Source organism: Pelobates fuscus, chromosome 1, assembly GCF_036172605.1.
Source record: "Pelobates fuscus isolate aPelFus1 chromosome 1, aPelFus1.pri, whole genome shotgun sequence".
NCBI lineage: Eukaryota > Metazoa > Chordata > Amphibia > Anura > Pelobatidae > Pelobates > Pelobates fuscus.
The window spans coordinates 497,932,660-497,948,878 of NC_086317.1; the positions used below are offsets into that span (position 1 = coordinate 497,932,660).

General features: G+C 43.1%; 1 protein-coding gene across 1 annotated transcript in view; it reads left to right on the forward strand.

Annotated features, from left to right (window-relative positions):
• LOC134573608 (transient receptor potential cation channel subfamily M member 2-like) overlaps positions 1 to 12,623 on the forward strand; it is a 447,574-nt gene extending 434,951 nt beyond the window's left edge. Inside the window, exons 33-34 of the mRNA XM_063433396.1 lie at positions 4,850 to 4,960; positions 12,081 to 12,623. Of these exons, the coding sequence (XP_063289466.1) occupies positions 4,850 to 4,960; positions 12,081 to 12,206 (237 nt within the window). The 3' untranslated portion in view covers positions 12,207 to 12,623. The remainder of the gene's footprint in view (positions 1 to 4,849; positions 4,961 to 12,080) is intronic.
• Positions 12,624 to 16,219: the final 3,596 nt, after the last annotated feature.

The following is a 16,219-nucleotide window of genomic DNA, read 5'->3' on the forward strand; positions in this document are numbered from 1 at the left end:
CACACACACACACAAACACACACAGGCAGACAGCCACACACACAGGCAGACAGCCAGACACAAACACACAGGCAGACAGCCACACACAAACACACAGGCAGACAGCCACATACACACAGGCAGACAGCCACACACACAGAGGCAGACAGCCACACACACAGAGGCAAACAGCCACACACACACACAGACAAACAGTCAAACACACACTGGCAGACAGCCACACACACACAGCCACACACAGACAGACAGTCACACACACACACACACACGCAGACAGTCACACGCAGACAGTCAGACACGCAGACAGGCACACAGGCAGACAGCCACACACACACACAGTCAGACACACACACACACACACTAACAGAAACACACTAACAGACACACACACTCAGACACACACACTCACAGACACAGACACACACTAACAGACACAGACACACACTAACAGACACATACACACTAACAGACACACACACACTCACCCACATTAACACATTTTTAAAGATTTATTTAAACACCCCCCCCCCAGCCTCCTTACCTTTGGGAATGGCGAGGGAGCACTTCCTCTGAGCTGTCTGCTCAGCTCCCTCGCGCGCCTCAGAGTGAGGCTGGGAGCCGTAATATGACGTCATATTCCGGCTCCCAGCCTCACTCTGCGGCGCGCGAGGGAGCTGAGCAGACAGCTCAGAGGAAGTGCTCCCTCGCCAGCCTGCCCACCAGCGCCGCCCGACCGCCCAGCAGCCCGCCGGCATGTCTGTTAGCCGCAAGGCTAACAAGACATTTGCCTTGGGCATTTGGGGGCGCTTTTTTGCCGCCCCCTGGAAAATGCCACCCAAGGCAAATGCCTTGTTTGCCTCGCGGCTAATACGCCCCTGCCGTGTGAGCTATGCGGCCGCAGGGCGCCCCCTGCTCCATGGCGCCCTGTGCGGCCGCACAGCTCGCACACCCCTAAGGCTGGCCCTGAAGGTCACACAGCAGTAAATGACTCTAGTAACATTATAGAAGGTCACACAGCGGTAAGTGACTCTAGTAACATTATAGAAGGTCACACAGCAGTAAGTGACTCTAATAACATTATAGAAGGTCACACACAGCAGTAAATGACTCTAGTAACATTATAGAAGGTCACACAGCAGTAAGTGACTCTAGTAACATTATAGAAGGTCACACAGCAGTAAGTGACTCTAATAACATTATAGAAGGTCACACAGCAGTAAACGACTCTAGTAACATTATAGAAGGTCACACAGCAGTAAACGACTCTAGTAACATTATAGAAGGTCACACACAGCAGTAAATGACTCTAGTAACATTATAGAAGGTCACACACAGCAGTAAATGACTCTAGTAACATTATAGAAGGTCACACACAGCAGTAAATGACTCTAGTAACATTATAGAAGGTCACACACAGCAGTAAATGACTCTAGTAACATTATAGAAGGTCACACAGCAGTAAATGACTCTAGTAACATTATAGAAGGTCACACACAGCAGTAAATGACTCTAGTAACATTATAGAAGGTCACACACAGCAGTAAATGACTCTAGTAACATTATAGAAGGTCACACAGCAGTAAATGACTCTAGTAACATTATAGAAGGTCACACACCGCAGTAAACGACTCTAGTAACATTATAGAAGGTTACACAGCGGTAAGTGACTCTAGTAACAGTATAGACGGTCACACACAGCAGTAAATGACTCTAGCAACATTATAGAAGGTCACACAGCAGTAAGTTACTCTAATAACATTATAGAAGGTCACACACAGCAGTAAATGACTCTAGTAACATTATAGAAGGTCACACAGCGGTAAGTGACTCTAGTAACATTATAGAAGGTCACACACAGCAGTAAATGACTCTAGTAACATTATAGAAGGTCACACAGCAGTAAGTGACTGTATTAACATTATAGAAGGTCACACAGCGGTAAGTGACTCTAGTAACATTATAGAAGGTCACACAGCAGTAAACGACTCTAATAACATTATAGAAGGTCACACACAGCAGTAAATGACTCTAGTAACATTATAGAAAGTCACACAGCGGTAAGTGACTCTAGTAACATTATAGAAGGTCACACACAGCAGTAAATGACTCTAGTAACATTATAGAAGGTCACACACAGCAGTAAATGACTCTAGTAACAGTATAGATGGTCACACACAGCAGTAAGTGACTCGAGTAACATTATAGAAGGTCACACAGCAGTAAGTGACTCTAATAACATTATAGAAGGTCACACAGCAGTAAGTGACTCTAATAACATTATAGAAGGTCACACAGCAGTAAATAACTCTAGTAACATTATAGAAGGTCACACAGAGCAGTAAGTGACTCTAGTAACATTATAGAAGGTCACACACAGCAGTAAGTGACTCTAGTAACATTATAGAAGGTCACACACAGCAGTAAATGACTCTAATAACATTATAGAAGGTCACACAGCAGTAAGTGACTCTAATAACATTATAGAAGGTCACACACAGCAGTAAATTACTCTAGTAACATTATAGAAGGTCACACAGCAGTAAGTGACTCTAGTAACATTATAGAAGGTCACACACAGCAGTAAGTGACTCTAGTAACATTATAGAAGGTCACACACAGCAGTAAATGACTCTAGTAACATTATAGAAGGTCACACAGCAGTAAGTGACTCTAGTAACATTATAGAAGGTCACACACCGCAGTAAATGACTCTAGTAACATTATAGAAGGTCACACAGCAGTAAACGACTCTAGTAACATTATAGAAGGTCACACAGCGGTAAGTGACTCTAGTAACAGTATAGACGGTCACACACAGCAGTAAATGACTCTAGTAACATTATAGAAGGTCACACGGCGGTAAGTGACTCTAGTAACATTATAGAAGGTCACACACAGCAGTAAATGACTCTAGTAACATTATAGAAGGTCACACAGCAGTAAATGACTCTAGTAACATTATAGAAGGTCACACAGAGGTAAGTGACTTTAGTAACAGTATAGACGGTCACACACAGCAGTAAATGACTCTAGTAACATTATAGAAGGTCACACACAGCAGTAAATGACTCTAGTAACATTATAGAAGGTCACACAGCGGTAAGTGACTCTAGTAACATTATAGAATGTCACACACCGCAGTAAATGACTCTAGTAACATTATAGAAGGTCACACAGAGGTAAATGACTCTAGTAACAGTATAGACGGTCACACACAGCAGTAAGTGACTCGAGTAACATTATAGAAGGTCACACAGCAGTAAATGACTCTAGTAACATTATAGAAGGTCACACACAGCAGTAAATGACTCTAGTAACATTATAGAAGGTCACACAGCAGTAAGTGACTCTAGTAACATTATAGAAGGTCACACAGCAGTAAGTCACTCTAGTAACATTTTAGAAGGTCACACAGCAGTAAGTGACTCTAGTAACATTATAGAAGGTCACACAGCGGTAAATGACTCTAGTAACATTATAGAAGGTCACACAGCAGTAAGTGACTCTAGTAACATTATAGAAGGTCACACAGCGGTAAATGACTATAGTAACATTATAGAAGGTCACACACAGCAGTAAGTGACTCGAGTAACATTATAGAAGGTCACACAGCAGTAAATAACTCTAGTAACATTATAGAAGGTCACACACAGCAGTAAGTGACTCTAGTAACATTATAGAAGGTGACACACAGCAGTAAGTGACTCTAGTAACATTATAGAAGGTCACACAGCAGTAAGTGACTCTAGTAACATTATAGACGGTCACACAGCAGTAAGTGACTCTAGTAACATTATAGACGGTCACACAGCAGTAAGTGACTCTAGTAACATTATAGAAGGTCACACACAGAGGTAAGTGACTCTAGTAACATTATAGAAGGTCACACAGTGGTAAGTGACTAGTAACATTATAGAAGGTCACACAGTGGTAAGTGACTAGTAACATTATAGAAGGTCACACAGCGGTTAATGACTCTAGTAATATAGGTCACACAGCGGTAAGTGACTCTAGTAACATTAGAGACAGTCACCCAGTGGTAAGGGACTCTAGTGACATTAAAGATGGTCACACAGTAAGGGACCCTAGTAACATTATAGTAGGTCACACAGCAGTAAGTGACTCTAGTAACATTATAGACGGTCACACAGCAGTAAGTGACTCTAGTAACATTATAGACGGTCACACAGCAGTAAGTGACTCGAGTAACATTATAGACGGTCACACAGCAGTAAGTGACTCTAGTAACATTATAGACGGTCACACAGCGGTAAGTGACTCTAGTAACATTATAGAAGGTCACACAGTGGTAAGTGACTCTAGTAACATTATAGAAAGTCACACAGCAGTAAATGACTCTAGTAACATTATAGAAGGTCACACAGCGGTAAATGACTCTAGTAACATTATAGAAAGTCACACAGTGGTAAGGGATTCTAGTAACATTATAGACGGTCACACAGCGGTAAGTGACTCTAGTAACATTATAGAAGGTCACACAGTGGTAAGTGACTCTAGTAACATTATAGAAAGTCACACAGCAGTAAATGACTCTAGTAACATTATAGAAGGTCACACAGCGGTAAATGACTCTAGTAACATTATAGAAAGTCACACAGTGGTAAGGGATTCTAGTAACATTATAGAAAGTCACACAGCAGTAAATGACTCTAGTAACATTATAGATGGTCACACACAGCAGTAAGTGACTCTAGTAACATTATAGAAAGTCATGCTGTGTTATGTGATTCTATTAGCAGTCGAGTTGAGACATTGGCAGCCCCATGTGGTAGGTATGTATCCGAGTATTGCAGAGTCAGTAGGGTAATACAGTTTGTGTACCTTGTAGGTTTTTCATGGATACCTTGATGATCCAAGGAACACGGATAATTCCTGGATTGAGACTAATGCTGTCAATATTCACCTGGAAAATGTAAAGGATATGGAACGACTTCTGCAGGTACCTAATTATGTTGGATAGTGTTCCCATTAGTAGAAGCAAAAGTTGGAGTGATGTATATTATTTTGTGAAAGTGACGTTCCGTTTTCTACGTCCATAATAACAATTCATTCCCCTATACCAAAGCTGTACTTATGACTTCAAAGCTGATGCCCCCAAATAATGATCTCGGCCTGCTGACTCATTCCCCTACTCATAGGTAATGCCACCTGTAATGACACCCCGAGTATAGAAGGGGTAAAAGCCGTTTAGAATATTCCCTTCCCGAACACAAAGGCAGCTACTGAACACTCCAATCAGCCAAACAAGCAAGCATACGAACACTCCAAACAGCCGAACAGGAATACCAGAAAAATAAAGAAGTCCTGTAAAATAGGAACAGTGTAGTGTGTCCTGAGAATATCCAATATTAGGGGGTAACCCTATGTATATGGACTAACAAAAGAGAGAAAGGGAACCCTAGGACAGAATGTGCAGGGTACACAGGTAGGATATCTCAGAGTGAGCTAATACTGATAAAAAACATAATTTTATTAATACATCCTAGACATCAACAAAGCAATAAAAAAAAAAAAAAAAAAACTCACAAAGCCATAATCCCACAAAAATATGGGGAAAAAATGTGATATCTTACTAGGGAGGGACACCAGAATAATATGGGATAAAACAAGGTTAGTTGCTCATGAGCAGCAATTACAAATAAAGTTTATATTAGGAATGCCCTGGTATAGGATCTTATAGAAATAGATAAAGACCTGAAGGGATGCCTACCTTATATAAGAAAATAGTAATAGAAGCCTAAAATCCCATAAAGGAACCTAGCTCAAAGAATAGCAAAGTATACATGCCAATATGCAGCTATAAAGGGAACAAGTCTCTCTGACTCGATAGTTTTGTGAGTCAGTGTGCCCTATAGCTCTAATGTCTCAATTAGTCAAAGCTAACTAATGCTGGTCCAAGATCTTCCTAGGAAATATTGGAACAGGTCCCAAGCCCTTCCTAGCTAACATAGAAAAAATTATACAAAATTCCCCATCAAAACTCAAACACCCCAAATAAAGTGGAACCTTGATAGCCTTTGAGAAAGGCGCTAGTTTGAGCGCCGAAACGCGTTAGGCTTAAGATGAATTTTTAAACCACTTCACTGTTTATTTCTTAGCACTTTATTTGGGGTGTTTGAGTTTTAATGGGGAAGAAAGGAAGGATCCCCCCCCCCCCTTATTTTTGTGGAATTATGGCTGTGTGAGTTTTTTATTGCTTTGTTGATGTCTAGGATGTATTAATAAAATTATGGTTTTAATCAGTATTAGCTCACTCTGAGATATCCTACCTGTGTACCCTGGACATTCTGTCCTAGAGTTCCCTTTCTCTCTTTTGAACAGGAATACCATACGAATAATCCCCACCAAGTACGAGACGAGGCTCTGTATTGAGGGTAAAGCAGGAATCTGTTTTAAATCTGGGCTACCCCAGATTTAAAACAGATTCAGGCATTCTGCCTTCCCTGGTGGTCCAGTGGAGGTGGGGGCAGATTAGTTAATATCCCTTGTTACCTTATGTAGGGAGGGGGGATCCTTCCTTTCTGCCTTCCCTGGTGGTCCAGTGGTGAGTAAACTCTAGCCTGCGGGGTTAGAGTTCACTCACATGAGATTCGAGCGTTGTCGCGGCAACGCTCAGATCTCGCGAGAGGAACCCGGCGGAGCTGCTGGCAAGAGCTCCCTGGGTCCTCTCCTGCCTCCCTTCATGCTGCAGTGGAGAGGGAGGCTAAGAGCGCTCTGCATGAGCCGACAGGGGGGATCCTGAGATCTCCCCTGCCGGTCTCACTCCATAGCACCTACACACATACACAGCACCCACACACATACAGCACCCGCACACACCCCCACAGCACCTACACACATACACAGCACCCACACACATACAGCACACACACAGCACCTACACACACACAGCACCCACACACATGCAGAACCCACACACATACACAGCACAGACCCAGAGACATACACAGCACCTGCACACATACAGCACCTACACACATAGAGCACCCACACACATACACAGCACCCACACACATACACAGCACCCACACACACACAGCACCCACACACACACAGCACCTACACACATACAGCACCCACACACATACACAGCACCCACACACATACACAGCACCCACACACATACAGCACCCACAGACACACAGCACACACACATACACAGCACAGACCCACAGACATACACAGCACTCACACACATACACAGCACACACATACACAGCACACACATACAGCACCCACACACACAGCACCCACACACACAGCACCTACACACATACAGCACCCACACACACAGCACACACAGACACACAGCACCCACAGACACACAGCACCCACACACTTACACAGCACCAACACACATACAGCACCAACACACATACATCACCCACACACATACAGCACTCACACACATACAGCTCCCACACACATACACAGCACCAACACAAATACAGCACCCTCACAAACAGCACCCTCACAAACAGCACCCTCACAAACACACAGCACCCTCACACACAGCACACAAACAGCACCCTAAACACACACAGCACACTAACAGTACCCTCACAAACACAAACAGGACCCTAACAAACACACACAGCACACTACCAGTACCCTCACACACAAACAGCACCCTCACACACAGTACATTAACAGCACCCTCACAAGCGCACACACACACACAAACAGCACCTTCACACACAGTACATTAACAGCACCCTCACCCACATGGCACACTACCAGCACCCTCACACACAAATCACACTAACAGCACCCTCACACACACAAACACAGCAGTGTATGTGTGTGTGTATATATGTGTATATACGCCTTTGACGATAGATTAATTAGAATCTCTGAGGAATGCTAGAAGATCACAAAGGTAAGTTTAGCATGAGTATTGGTTTAGTAAGAAATATGTTAAAGTATCACTTTATATATATAATCCTTAGGTTCCCCCCTCCCTCAGGGCCCCTTATCTGCAGGGGTGAAGGAGTTAAAACCTCTTCAGTCACTTACCTTTATCCAGTGCCGGCATCCCTCGGTGCTGGTGACCTCTCCTCCCCCTCTGACGTCAGCTGCCGAGTGGAGCCGAATGCGCATTAAAAACGGCCATAGGATAGCATTTCTCAATGCTTTCCTATGGACGTTCTGCATCCTCAATGCAATTTTCTCATTGAGCGTTGGGGAAGCACATCTAGCGGCTGTCAGGGAGACAGCCACTAGAAGCTGGATTAACCCTCAGTGAAACATAGCAGTTTCTCAGAAACTGCTATGTTTGCATCTGAAGGGTTAAAACCTGGGGGACCTGGCACCCAGACCACTTCATTGAGCTTTAGTGGTCCTTTATTGAGAGGAAGATGGTTATTGGTTTAGTAAGAAATATGTTAATGAGATGAAGATTGTAACGGATCACCTGGCACCCTGACTGAGTGTGACGAGACCAATCTCGCCACATTGCTTTTGGAGGAGCCTGGTTGCCTGCCTTCTGCCTTTGGACTATGGACCAGACTTTAAAAGACTTATTTTCCCTGCAGAAAGGCTTATCTACCGAATAAACTGCCGAATGCGCGACCACCTGGAAGCTGGAGTGTGCTGCCAATTTACCTCCCTAAGGCTGCGAATAACCGCAGCTTAATTGACTGTTACTGGGTGGCCGCGGTTACACTTAACGGCCACTAGGTGGCGGTGTTAAGGAGCTCCCCGGACGGCCAGCGGTGCTCAGCCCAGAATCAGTGCACTAAAAGCGGACACTTTTACGTGCAGGCACCGCTGAGCCTCCAGCCCCCTGGTTCTTATTCGTGCAGATTTAACCGAATACATGTTAATTCGGTAGTTTGTATATGTGAATGTTAACCCAGATAGCACAGCCATGGAGCCAATTCGTGTAATTAAAGACTTTGGCTCCATGGCAATTGAACTGTGTGAATAAGATCTGAGCGCTATTCGGTAGTTTTGTGCGATCAGATCCCAGCTATCTGGGGATATGTTACATGTCTGTCTTTTGTTACAGTCTCCCATTTGGTCCCCTAGGGGAGTGTCCACCAGGTGGGAGACCTGCATAAATACTGGGCAGGTAGCCCTCATTAAACAGACCACTGCTTGACCGTCAACACGGAGCCTTGCCTCGTTATTGGGGGGGATTCACTCTATGCTGTTAGAGACTGATTGCCAGGAGTGTAAGCCGCTTGGGAGCTTTTCCTGTTCATCTGTGTAACGGAGCTCCATGCACTCCGACCGAGTACCCTCCGTTGATGGACGCTTCCTAGCTTGCGCCGAGGACCACAAGCACCGCACTGGACACCACAACCACCGCAGACTCCACAACCGCCGTAGCTTAACTGGAGCCGCGCCGTCTTCCTTCCACCCTGGATCGGCTTCTGTCCTCCAGGATCGTGTGGGGAAGACCTCTCCTCCAGGAGAGCGTATCCGGAACAAGCTCTTAAAAGAGCTAAGTGATTAAAGCTCAGGGGAATATGCAGAGCATAGCAATCCCCAGTGTAATACAGCAATTCCCTCCAATAACGAGACGAGACTACGTTTTGAAGGGTCAGAAGAGGTCTGAGGTCTGGGAAACCCAGCCTGCTTTTTATTAGGATAAGGTACACACAGGACACTCCCAGGGGGAGGATGAAATTAACCAATCACATACATGGTACCACCCCCACGTCTCCTCCCCTCAGATAAACATATAACATAATTATAGCATACAGTAAAAATACAGTTTTCACACATACACTGTAACTTTAAAACCATACATTCAATCTCCATAAATTCAATCTTACATATTCAGACTCAGCATACATCAAACATAAACACTTCCAAAAATCAGCCAAATCCCTCCAGCGGATCAAAAGTTAAGTGGAAGTCCTTTATGACCGCCTGCAAGCACAATTTCCTGCCCAAAACAGTTCCATAGATTTGGGCTGTGCGGTCGGTCAATTTCATGCGGAAAAACGACTAAGTCCCATTTCGAACGGGACTTAGTCTCTGGAGCTGAAAAACGAAGTGTAGGGGAAGGTAAGGGTCAGCGGTGTTCGGTAAAATGTGTAGCCGATTTCCACAGAATCTTTAGCATACACCGCTGACCGCATTCGAATTACTAAAATGGCCGCCGCCACGTGTTCGGCTGCCGAATGGCGGCCACCCAGCGCTCGGCAATTAACCTGCAGTAACCTCACAGCCTGGGAGGTAAATTGCCTGCATACTTTAACTTCTGGGTGGTCCGCCTGTGTGGTACTTGGTTCAGTAAGCCCTATTTACTGAACCAAGTGGGAGAAAGCCAGGGGCAAGTTATTTTACAGGTCTGGGGACATAGTCTTAAAGGGACATTTTTCAGCAAAGTCACAATATGTCCCCCAGACAGTTCTTAAAGGGCCACACACACCCAATCAAAGTTAAAAAGTTTTCAGGGGCACAATCTTCCAGGGGCCATAGTCATATGGAAGGAGGCTGGCAAATAGGCTTCTCCACAATCCAGGGAAGCGGGGCAATTTTTCATTTAAAGGGCCAGTTACAAATAGCGATTTGTAACAGTCTGCTAGTAGCTATTCGTGAGGTTCCAGTTCGGGAGTTTGGAGTGCTACCTTAATCCCTTGTATGCAGTTCGGGAGTTTGGTGCATTCACTTATATTCAATTCGTTAGTTTTGGTGTTCTGGAGTAGCTGTGCCTGTCTCTGAAAAGGGAATTATTGCCTAAACGATTTTAACCCCTTGTCTGCTGAAACAGTCCGTTACACTGAGCACCTCCATTGATGGATGCTTCCTAGCTGACACCGAGGACCATAAGCACCGCACCGGAAACCACAACCACCGCAGACTCCACAACCGCCGTAGCTTAACTGGAGTCTCACCGTCTTCTGTCCACCTGGATCAGCCTCTGTCCTCCAGACCGTGTCTGAAAGACCTCTCCTCCAGGAGAGCATATCAGGAACAGCTCTTAAAAGAGCTAAGTGATTAGAGCTCAGAGAAGTATACAAGCAATCTCCAGTGTGATCATAGCAGTTCCCTACAATAACGAGACATTGAACTGAGGGTTTATTGTCTCTTTTGTACAAGTTTTCCCACAAGGTTACAAAGTCAATCAAAACACTCTTGTACAGTTAGGCACTCCCAGATAATGTACACAAACCCTCCCCTCTGCCTGTGATACAATTACCAAACACAATGGACTAACTCAATAACGTACAGACAGAATACACCTCAAAACACAACATATCCCCACAAATCACCCAGATCAGAGCAGGGGTTCAAAAGTTTTGTGGAAGTCACATTTGACCAACCGCAACCATGGTTTTAATGCCCAAAATAGTTCCACAGATTTAGGCTGTGCAGCCGGTCTATCTTCTCCTCTATCCTGGAGATAATTGACTTAAGTGGCTGTGGTAACTTAATTATCTCCAGGTACAGGGAATATCTCTAAGTCAAAAACTGTTACAAAAGCCACATAAAAATACATAACTCTTATAACACAATGTTTAACCTATATGTCCAACATATCTCCAGATAGCTTGGAACCGAGCACTCAATATGTCCAATGTTAAATGTGCCCTATAGTACAAGGAAGGGTGAGGTCAGAAAATAGCAAGGGCTGATGGGAGATTGAGGAGGGACAAAGCAACCAGTTTAAACTGGTCTGGCAGTGTCCCTGGGACAACGCACTGCCGGAGGAACAATAGGACAGGAAAAAGGGGGAGGGGAAGAGGCACATTTTCCCATTTTTAGCATGTCTTTTTGCAGGACCATAGTCTTGGGGCAGGAGGCTGGCAATCAGGCCCCTCCAGAAGCCAGTGGCGAAGGGTAGTTCGTCACAAAGATGGTTATTGGTTTAATAAGAAATATGTTAATAAGAGGAAGCTGGTTATTGGGAAGGAATTAAGGAATTAACATCATTCGACTAGAGTTATAGAAGGAGCTTGCTCCATATTATGCAACATATAAATCTGTTTTCAGACATGTTCCAAATTACAGGATATTGAGGTTTTAAACAATCCGCTTTCTTTTCTGTTAATTCCAGGAACTTCCATTTGTGTTTAGTATAATTTGGATTTTCTTTCCTTTAGAATTTTCAAGAACCCAATGATGAATTATCACTTCGCTGGCAGCTCCTAGACCGTAAAATCCCACTTTATGCCAATGAAAAGGAGATCCTACAACTGACAGCAGAGCACCTTGATGCACATTACTGATCCCAGTCGCCATCCAAGAATACTATATATTTAATCACTGAGGACCTCGTTCTAGATGACTAACATGGGCACATCGTTCCACATAACTGACACCTCAACGGGTGCTTCCTGATCCGAGTCTGCAGTACTACTCACACACAAGGATGTTACCAACACTTTACTGTCATTAAAGGACCACATTACAACCAGGTTTCTGTTTGAGGACTATAATTAGAGACATCTTATCAGAGAGTTATTACTGACATAGAATGCAGCCCCGGACAATATCTATTTCATTACAGAGGATCTTCTAGTAAACTCTCCATATGTTATTAATGTATCTGTGTCAGGTGGGAAGACCAAGAACCAATGCAAACATGTGGTTATATTCCAATTTACTGAATGTGAATATATTAAACTCCATCTTCAGCCAGCAAATGGTGTCCCTGTGAAATATTTAACAAGTCCTAGTGAATGCAGAGCTAGGAGGAGAATCCTGTTTAAAGGGACACCACAAACAGCTTAGCCTTTTAATTTACTTTTCACATTATCATCAAACTACAAAATACAATCATATATGGTTTTGTGTTTTACAATTTCACACAAATTCTCAAAATATTGCATAGGTTACTTCTACTTCACCTGCAGATATTTTGAGCGTATTCCCGTTAAAGTGGCAGCCCTTGAGCAATAACGACCACCACCTTATTAAATAATGGAACGTAAACAAAATGTAATTAGTGTTTTATTCAAGTAATTTAGCCCAAACTATCTGTGTGTTGGTTCATTTATCAATTCCCAAGGTAACAAGGATAATGATTGTAGCACCTTAAAACACAAGAAATATTCCTTGTGGTGTGTTAGTTCTAGATGTAAACTGGCTCCTCGGTGATCAGAACAATTTGATGAAGAGCTGCAGGAGTCGCCGTAGTTGCCCTTTCATGGTGAAGAAAGTCGAAATTTGTCGTTGTGTCAAATACAACAGAGAAATCTATAGAAAAAACAAGATACACTTAAATCATGAATATATGTGAGAAATATGTGAAATAACTCTCCCAGATGTACCTCACAAACACACCCAATATCGAAAGAATATAAACAAACAGAAACATGTAGAGATATACAATCACTTAAATGGTGTAGCATAACTTGAAGTGATTAGGAAACACAGCTCAATAAAATGCTTTAAAAATCTAAAAACTAAAAAGAATATACTGCACATAGCGTAATACCGTATAATTTTTTTTTTTTTTTTTTAAATGTAGGTAGAACACTCACAAACAGAATTGAGTTCAGGATCATCACCCTTCTGGATATATGATATATATTTACAAGGGGAATCATACTTTGGAAGTTTACTATTCCCATATACCCAGAAGGGTGGTTAGCCGCCACTAGTTATCACTAGGCTGTAATGTAAACATTGCATTTTCTCTGAAAAGATAGTGTTTACAGCAAAAAGCCTGAAGGGCTTCTACTCACTAGAACAAATTCAATAAGCTGTAGTTGTTCTGAAAACTATAGTGTCCCTTTAAGAACTGAAATGTATTGGGGCCAAGTTAGGAGTGTGACATTCTGCCTTTGGTTAGTATCTGGTCACATTCTAGAGAGGACATCTGATGGTGTTGAACAGCTTTTCTCCCAATTGATACGTTTCATAGCAAAAAATATTCAATTCCAGAACACTCAGAGTGCTTGGGAAGTCTTGAATACCTTATATTTTTGCTAAACACTTTGATTTAAAATTTAACTTTGTTTGAGTCATCAACTCTAAATTTTAAGGTAATGCCTTTAGAAACTTTAGGACTGGCCTCAGGAACATTATTTTGTTTTGTTAATCTTTATTTTTGGCGGAGTGATACAAAAATGTCAAGCAATTACACATTTTTTTGGTTTTTTTGTTAATGTGGGTTGATGGCAGTCAGGTCATAGAAACATTATGGTATACCATGGCGTGAAAGAGACTGGTCAAAGAAGGGCTATGATTCAAAAGTGAACATATGTGTGTCGACCTCTTCTGACACACTCAGATGCACAGTCATTCTCCTATATACCCAGCTTCATTCAAGAAAGGGAGAAAATGTAGTCATAGTGCTCTTGGTCCCTAGTAACCAAATCCAGGGTAGAAGTGCAATTTAGAGTATACAATATAATATAAAGCGGGCAGGTACTATATTGTAACCCTAATTAGACCATAATGGCTTCTGAATATCCTTAGATCTGAGCCAAATTGCATATGAAGGACCATGTGAACATGGAGGGATTTGGTGTAATAAGGTATAAATAACAGGCAGATAGAGTCTGACTGGTAATGCCAGACCTGTACTCCAGAGCTCCCACCGTCCGACATTCACAAATACCTACCAACAGCATGCAATCACACATCCAGTCACACATACTTCATACAGACCCTTGTATTTTCAAACATATGAACAAAAATGAAGAAATAGAATGCACTTAGCCGTGTGTCAAAAAAAATAAAGCAAATACTGTTAAAAAGAAAACATAAAACATAGAATGGGAGCGGGTTGTACCGGAATCCCTTAGAGCCCCAACTGAAACTCATAGAAAGTCCTGTCTTGTAAACATAGTGACTGGAGTTCCTCCCCACCTCTGGACCCTTTGACCTGTTTCTAGTTAAGGCTGTCCATAGCCAGGGTTGCTACCACCCCTGTTTCAAGGGCGATATAGGTGGCAATTGTAGAGCCTGCAGGAAATCTGTTGGGTCCTTTGGCGAACAGAACCTCGCCACTAGTTCTTGGAGGGGCCTGCTCGCCAGCCTCTTGCCCCAGGACTATGGCCCCTGCAATAGACCTGGCTTAAAAACTTTTAAAAGACTCTGTTCGTGCAATTGGGACTATATGGTTCGGTTGCCGAACAACCACACAAACTGGAGACAACCCTTGAACTTGTTAAGCCTAAATTGATGCTTTGTAACATTTCCACCGCAGTGTTCTAATTGTTCGTCTGGGTGGCCGCCATCTTGTTTGCATGAACGCAGGCAGCAGTGTTTGTACATGAATCTCCAATCAGGCACCGAAACCCCCGAACACCGCTGGACTTCCATCGCCTGCGTTCAGTTCTATACAACTTAGGAAGACACTGTTCGGTGGAATCGTTCGTCTGAATAAGGTGAACAAGCTCCAGGGTAGGGAAATGTACAACAGTGGTAAGGGTGAGAAGCTCTCTCACCAGGGTTGTAATGGTTGTGTGATACTTAGGGCATAAGCCAAGACAGAGATACAAAGGAAGACTGGAATGGGTAAGCCAAGCAGGCGAACCCAATAGTAGGCTTAGTACCCTCAAGAAAAAGCGCTCTGTCTGTAATGGGTTAAAATATATATTTTTTAATACAGAGCAAAAGAAGAACTATAATTGTGACGAGACCAATCTCGCCACTATGCATTGGAGGAGCCTGGTTGCCTGCCTGCTGCCTTTTGACTATGGACCGGCATTTAAATACTTTATTTTCCTATGCTGAAAGGTCTATTCATGTATTTCTGCCCTGGCGTTCGGTAGATTCTCGGATTTACTGAATGAACTCATTTAACCTAGATAGCAATGCAATGGAGCCTATTCGTGTAATAAAAGACTTTGGCTCCATGGCAATTGAACTGTATGTGTGTGATCTGAGCGCCATTCAGTAATAATGTGCGTTCAGATCTGAGCTATCTGGGGATATGTTGAAAGTACTTGTTTTATGCAATGGCTGCACAGTTATATATTTTTATGTATTTTATTGTCTTTTGCTGCCATTTGTTCAATGGAGTTTTGCCACTATCCTTGGAGATAATTGGATTACGTCCTGTGGCAAACCTAGCCACTTGTAATATACTGGACTATGGGTGTCAAAAGGTTGTCTGCAATAATCACTGTAAAATATGTGTAACCTGGGTTTATATTGTTTGTGCATGTAATTCGTATGCTAGCAGCCATACGCTGATGGCATTCATGTATTTCGTTTCACGAATGGCGACTTTACGGGCCGTTCGTGAACCGAATGAGCTACGCCCACAGAGAGATGTGTGGCGCTC